We start from the raw sequence: 5,901 nt of genomic DNA, 5'->3' as shown, positions 1-5,901 counted from the left end.
GTTAAATAGGTTCTGTAGTGCAACAGGGGTTAAGTAGATTCTGTGGTACAATGGGGGTAAGTAGATTCTGTGGTTCAATGGGGTTAAGTCGGCTGTGGACAATGGGGTTAAGTAGATTCTGTGGTATAATGGGGTTAAGTAGATTCTGTGGTACAACGGTGTTAAGTAGATTCTGTGCTACAACGGGGTTAAGTTGATTCTGTGGTTCAATGGGGTTAAGTCGTCTGTGGACAATGGGGTTAAGTAGATTCTGTGGTACAATGGGGTTAAGTAGATTCTGTGGTACAATGGGGTTAAGTAGATTCTGTGCTACAACGGGGTTAAGTAGATTCTGTGGTTCAATGGGTTTAAGTCGTCTGTGGACAATGTCGTTAAGTAGATTCTGTGGTACAATGGGGTTAAGTAGATTCTGTGGTACAACGGGGTTAAGTAGATTCTGTGGTACAACGGGGTTACGTAGATTCTGTGCTACAACGGGGTTAAGTAAATTCTGTGGTACAATAGGTTTAAGTCGTCTGTGGACAATGGGGTTAAGTAGATTCTGTGGTACAACGGGGTTAAGTAGATTCTGTAGTGCAATGTGGTTAAGTAGTCTGTGGACACAGGGGTTAAGTAGATTCTGTAGTACAGTTGGGTTAATTAGATTCTGTGGTACAACGGGGTTAAGTAGATTCTGTGGTACAACGGGGTTAAGTAGATTCTGTTGTACAATGTGGTTAAGTAGTCTGTGGACACAGGGGTTAAGTAGATTCTGTAGTACAGTTGGGTTAATTAGATTCTGTTGTACAACGGGGTTAGGTAGATTCTGTGGTATAACGGATTTAAGTACATTCTGTGGTACAATGTGGTTAAGTAGTCTGTGGACACATGGGTTAAGTAGATTCTGTAGTACAGTTTGGTTAATTAGATTCTGTGGTACAACGGGGTTAAGTAGATTCTGTGGTACAATGGGGTTAAGTAGATTCTGTGGTAGAACGGGGTTAAGTAGATTCTGTGGTACAACGGGGTTAAGTAGATTCTGTGGTACAATTTGGTTAAGTAGTCTGTGGACACAGGGGTTAAGTAGATTCTGTAGTACAGTTGGGTTAATTAGATTCTGTGGTACAACGGGGTTAAGTAGATTCTGTGGTACAATGGGGTTAAGTGGATTCTGTGGTACAATGGGGATCAGTAGATTCTGTAGTACAACGGGGTTAAGTAGATTCTGTGGTACAATGGGGTTAAGTAGTGTGTGGACAACAGGGTTAAGTAGTCAGTGGACAACAGGGGTTAAGTAGATTCTGTGGTATAATGGGGTTAAGTAGATTCTGTAGTACAATGGGGTTAACTAGATTCTGTGGTACAAAGGGGTTAACTAGATTCTGTGGTACAAAGGGGTTAAGAAGATTCTGCATTCAGCAGTGGACAACTAGAATTAAGAAGATTCGCTACACAGAAGGGTTTGAATAGATTCAAGATCAATTGGTTCTGTAGACAATAGGGGTTAAGTTGATTAAGGGTTAAGAAGACTCAGGGATTAAATATACTGCGATGCTAAGATATCCAGGGGAAACTGCCCAGAGATATGCAGGGAATGATTGGGTAAGTGGTTGTGGTAAGGAGAGGGACAGCGGGAGGGAGGGGGCGTGATTATAGAGCGTGGATCTAGTCCAAAATTCACCCCCAATCACCACACCCCTTCCCAGGTTTTGTGCCAATCCTTCATGATCCCTCCCCACATTGGCCCCAACACATCCTTCCCTCAACTCCACCCGCTCACTTTCCCCCATTGCTTCATACCAATTGAACGGAAGCATATCCTGGTTGTGAAAAATACTTCATTAATAAGTTATTTTGGGTTGGGGTGGGGTTGAGGAGGGTGAAGTGGAGAAGGCATGTCTCTGGAGGTTAGGGGTTAGTCGTAATGAGGAACCCCTCCCTCACTTCATCAGACGATTCTGAGCCCGGTGGGGGTCCGACGTCAGTTCCTCCCAAACTGACTTTAGGTGATGGATGAATTCCTCAATCTGGAGAAAGGAGACGGGAAAGAAAGGGGTGGGGGAAGAGGAAAGGGGGAGAAAGTAGGGGAAGTGAAGGAGAGTGGAAAAGTGGAAACGAGAGGGAGAAGGGGAGGGAGATTGGAACCGAGGAGATGAGCAAGAGAGGAGGAATGATCAGTTGAAGTCACACTACACAATTCCCCCTCCCACCACTTTCCTCTTCCTCTTTCCCCCACCTCCTCTCTCCTCTTAACTCCCCTTCTACCCCTTTCTTCTTTCCACCCTCACCGACTCTCCTTCCACCCATCTTGGCCCTCACCTCTCCCTCCCTATCTACTCTCGCATTGACCCCTCCCCCTCCACACCTTTCCCCATCTGCCCCTCGCTTCCTTTCTTCTGACTATTCTTGCATCTCTCCTTTCACCAACCACCCCCCCCCCACCCCACCGCTAACCACCTCCCCTCTGACGCAGCCACTTTCTGGAGCTGTGGAGGGTGTCGTTGGTAGGGTGTTAGTGAGGGAGAATCCCGTTGCGAGGCTATCGCCTCTTCTCCCATTACCCATCTCCCCTCCACCACACCCTCCCCTCCCCTCCGCTCCTCTCTTCCATCTTCTCCCTCCCATTCCCACTCCCCACAGTCATTCCCACCTACTCCACTTGCCTTCTCCTCTGCCAACCCAAACTTCCTTCATGTATCTGCCACCAACCACTTCCCTCCCCCTTGCCTCCCTACCTCCCTTCCCTTCCACTCCACGCATATCCTATCTTCTCGAGGCCAAAGATTGTTGTCGGGGGGGGCAGTAAATGAGCTTCTAACAGGGAGACAGCCCCCTCTTGTACCTCCCTTCCCTCGTTTTCCCCCTCCACTCTCCTTCCTGGTCCTCCTCACTCCTTCCTCCATTCTCCGCCCCTTCCCCTCTTCCATCACTCCTCCACCTCTCTTACCTCACTTCTCCTCATCTCCAATCCTGTCTAACCCTAACCCTAACCCTAACCCTTACCCTAACCCTAACCCTAACCCTTTAGCCGCCGGAGTTTGTCTGTGGGGAGTGAGAATGAGTGAGCATCCCGCAGGGAGCCCTCTCCTCAGCAATCCCTCCCACCAACTCCCCTCCTTCCTGCCACTCATCTGTACTCCTCATCCCCTGCTTTCATTTTCCCTCCCCGCCACCTCTCCCTCCCTTTTCTCCCTCTCTCCTTCCCCTCTGATCTTCCATTTCCTCTCCTCCCCATACCCCTCTCCCCCCTCGCCCTCCCTCATCTCTCTCATCTCCCTCTGTCGTCCGTCCTTCCTTCCTCTGTCTTCCCCCCCCCCCACCTTCTCTCCCTCCTCCGCACCCCGCCCTTCCTTCGCCGTGCCCCCACCTTCTGGAGTTGCCAGAGAGTGTCGGTGGAGGTGAGTGAGGGAGCCTCCTCCAGTGATCCGGCCACCAGCTGGTACAGGTTCAGCGTCGCCATCTTCACTGTGCCCAGCACTAGCGTCTGCCTCGCCGCGGTGTTCTGAATGTGTGTCCAGGCCGCGTCCTGGGGATCAGGGTTCAGCGAAATATCACGGCAGGCTCGGGTCAGAAGTCAGTGGGAGGTCACGGTGGTTCGGGTTCGGCGAGAGGTCACAGGCCGGAGCGGGGCAGAAGGACAGGTCACGCATGGTCTAGGCACATGGAAGGTCGGGATTCGGGGAGAGATCATTGGGGATCGCGGTCAGAGAAAGGTCATGGTGTTGGTGGTCAGTCCGAGCACAGGGAGAAGTCACAGAGTGTCAGGGCTCATCGAGAGGCTGTGTGTGGGGGGGGGGGGGTTGTGGTGTTAGGGTCTGTCAGAAGTCACGAGGCCGGAGCAAATTGAAGAGCGCGGAGCGAAACGGAGCAGGGAGAGGTTACAGGGGTGCAGTCAGAATGACAGGTCATCGAGGGTCAGTGTTTGCGGTCAGGGTTAGAGGCGAGGGCCGGGGTCAGGAGGCCGCGTCAGAGGTGATGGTTCAGAGTGGCAGCGCAGGGGCAAGGTCTCAGCGGTCAAGCGTGAAGCGGTAACGGTCGCTGATCAGGGTGAGGGTACAGAGTTCAGCAGCGATAGGGGTCAGGTGTCGAGAGTCGGGATATGGTGACAGTGACTGGGGCTGAGATGAGGTGTGAAGGGTTTGTGGTGAGATGTCAGAGGTTGAGGAGTCACGATTGAGGGTCAGGGGGTGTTTCAGGATCGGTGGTGAGGGGTTGCAGGTGAGATGTCAGGAGTGAGAGGTCACGTTGGGGTGAGGTATCGGCGACGGGGTTCCGCCGGCAGAGGCTGCGGCACGGGCGGATCGGGGTGAGGGTCGGGGGTCGAGGTCAGTTATCAGGATGTGGTCTCGGATAATCACCCAGCGGAGGCTGTGGCCCCGGGCGGAGGTCAATGGGCGGGGGTCGGGGTCCGGGGACTCACCCAGCGGAGGCTGTGGCCCCGGGCGGAGGTCAATGGGCGGGGGTCGGGGTCCGGGGACTCACCCAGCGGAGGCTGTGGCCCCGGGCGGAGGTCAATGGGCGGGGGTCGGGGTCCGGGGACTCACCCAGCGGAGGCTGCGGCTCCGGGCCGCCTCAAGTTGGGCCTGCAGGTCGGCCAGCCGGTTGCTGAGCTGCAATCGTTCGTCGCTCGTCTCCTCCAGGTAGCGGCCTAGCCGCGCCTTGCGGCGCTCACGCTCCTCATGGCCTTCCTGCACCAGCCGCAGCAGCGCCTCGTGGGTGGAGACCAGCGCCCGGTATCGCACTGGCACTTCGGACAGCTCCCGGAACTGGCAGGCGGGGAGATGGAGATCAGGGATGAGGGGGAGAGATTGGGGAAAAGAGACTGAGGGGACAGAGATCCAGCGGTAAAAGGTCAGGCGGTGAGTGGACGAGTGGATAGGGGTGAGGGGATAAAGACCAGGTGAGAGAGGTGGGGATAGAATAGAGGGGCTGAGGTCAAGGGTGAAAGCCTGAAGGGGAGGAAGGTCAGCGGGCCAGAGGTTAAAGCAATAGAGGTCAAGAGTGAAAAGTCGAAGGGAAAGAAATCGGGGCGGAGGTTGAGGAGACCGAGGTCAGAGGGTGAGCGGTCAAGGGGATAATAGGGATTAAGAGGTTGGGGAAAAGTTTGAGGGAAGAAAGAACTCGGGCGGTTGAATCTGAGAGGTTGAGGAGTGAGAGGTCAGGGTAGGCGAGGTCGAGGTCATAGAGATGGGGAGTGTGAAGCCGAGGGCACGGTTACGCGAAAGGGCAAGGAGATACTGGTCAAGGAATGAGAGGCCGAGAGGTCAGAGGTCATGGATAAGATGCCAGCGGTGAGAGGTTCGGGACGCTTCGGGCCAGGGGCAGCACGAGAGCTCAGAGCTGAGGGGCTGGAGGCGAGGATTCGGGTCAGTTGTGGGGTGAGAGGTCGGGGAATGAGGGCTCGGGGTTGAGAGGTTGGGGGGACGAGTAGTCAGAGCTGAGCGGTCGGTGAAAGGGTAGGTATGAGGAGTTAGAGTGAGAGGTTAGGTAGTGAGGAGTCGGAAGTCCGGGCCGTACCATGCCGCCGGGGCGCAACAAGAGCTGAACAAATTCGGAGAAGTGGGCATTGGCAGCGAGCGAGCGACGGAGCATGTCCCGGTATGCACGAAGCTCCCCGAGTCGGGCCCGCAGCTGCTCGGTCTCGATCCGCCGCTGCACCCGCAGGCGACCCTCCGTCTCCGCCCGCCACAGTGCCCGAGCACGCTTCCGCTCGTTCTCCTGGGGTGGAGCATTAGAAAGGGATGAGGCGGAGAGACAGGGGTCAAGGAGTCAGCAAGAAGGTTCAAGTATTCAGGGATCGGGATGCGGAATCAGATTGAGGGCCGGGTAAGAAGGACAGGTCGGGATTCAGAGGACGGGTCAAAAGTCAGAAGGAAAGAGGTCGGGGGTCAGGGGTTTAGAGATGGGGGTGATGGGTCCAGA

At 54.7% G+C, this 5,901-nt stretch overlaps 1 protein-coding gene across 1 annotated transcript in view; it reads right to left on the bottom strand.

The window, feature by feature from the left end:
- Nucleotides 1-1,896: 1,896 nt before the first annotated feature.
- LOC132382723 (coiled-coil domain-containing protein 42-like) overlaps nucleotides 1,897-5,901 on the bottom strand; it is a 13,221-nt gene continuing 9,216 nt past the window's right edge. Inside the window, exons 3-6 of the mRNA XM_059953174.1 lie at nucleotides 5,497-5,697; nucleotides 4,524-4,745; nucleotides 3,347-3,505; nucleotides 1,897-2,006 (exon numbers count right to left, since the gene is read on the bottom strand). Of these exons, the coding sequence (XP_059809157.1) occupies nucleotides 1,920-2,006; nucleotides 3,347-3,505; nucleotides 4,524-4,745; nucleotides 5,497-5,697 (669 nt within the window). The 3' untranslated portion in view covers nucleotides 1,897-1,919. The remainder of the gene's footprint in view (nucleotides 2,007-3,346; nucleotides 3,506-4,523; nucleotides 4,746-5,496; nucleotides 5,698-5,901) is intronic.

The sequence above is a fragment of the Hypanus sabinus genome, chromosome 29, assembly GCF_030144855.1.
Source record: "Hypanus sabinus isolate sHypSab1 chromosome 29, sHypSab1.hap1, whole genome shotgun sequence".
NCBI classification, from domain to species: Eukaryota; Metazoa; Chordata; class Chondrichthyes; order Myliobatiformes; family Dasyatidae; genus Hypanus; species Hypanus sabinus.
This window is presented reverse-complemented; position numbering and strand designations above follow the sequence as displayed.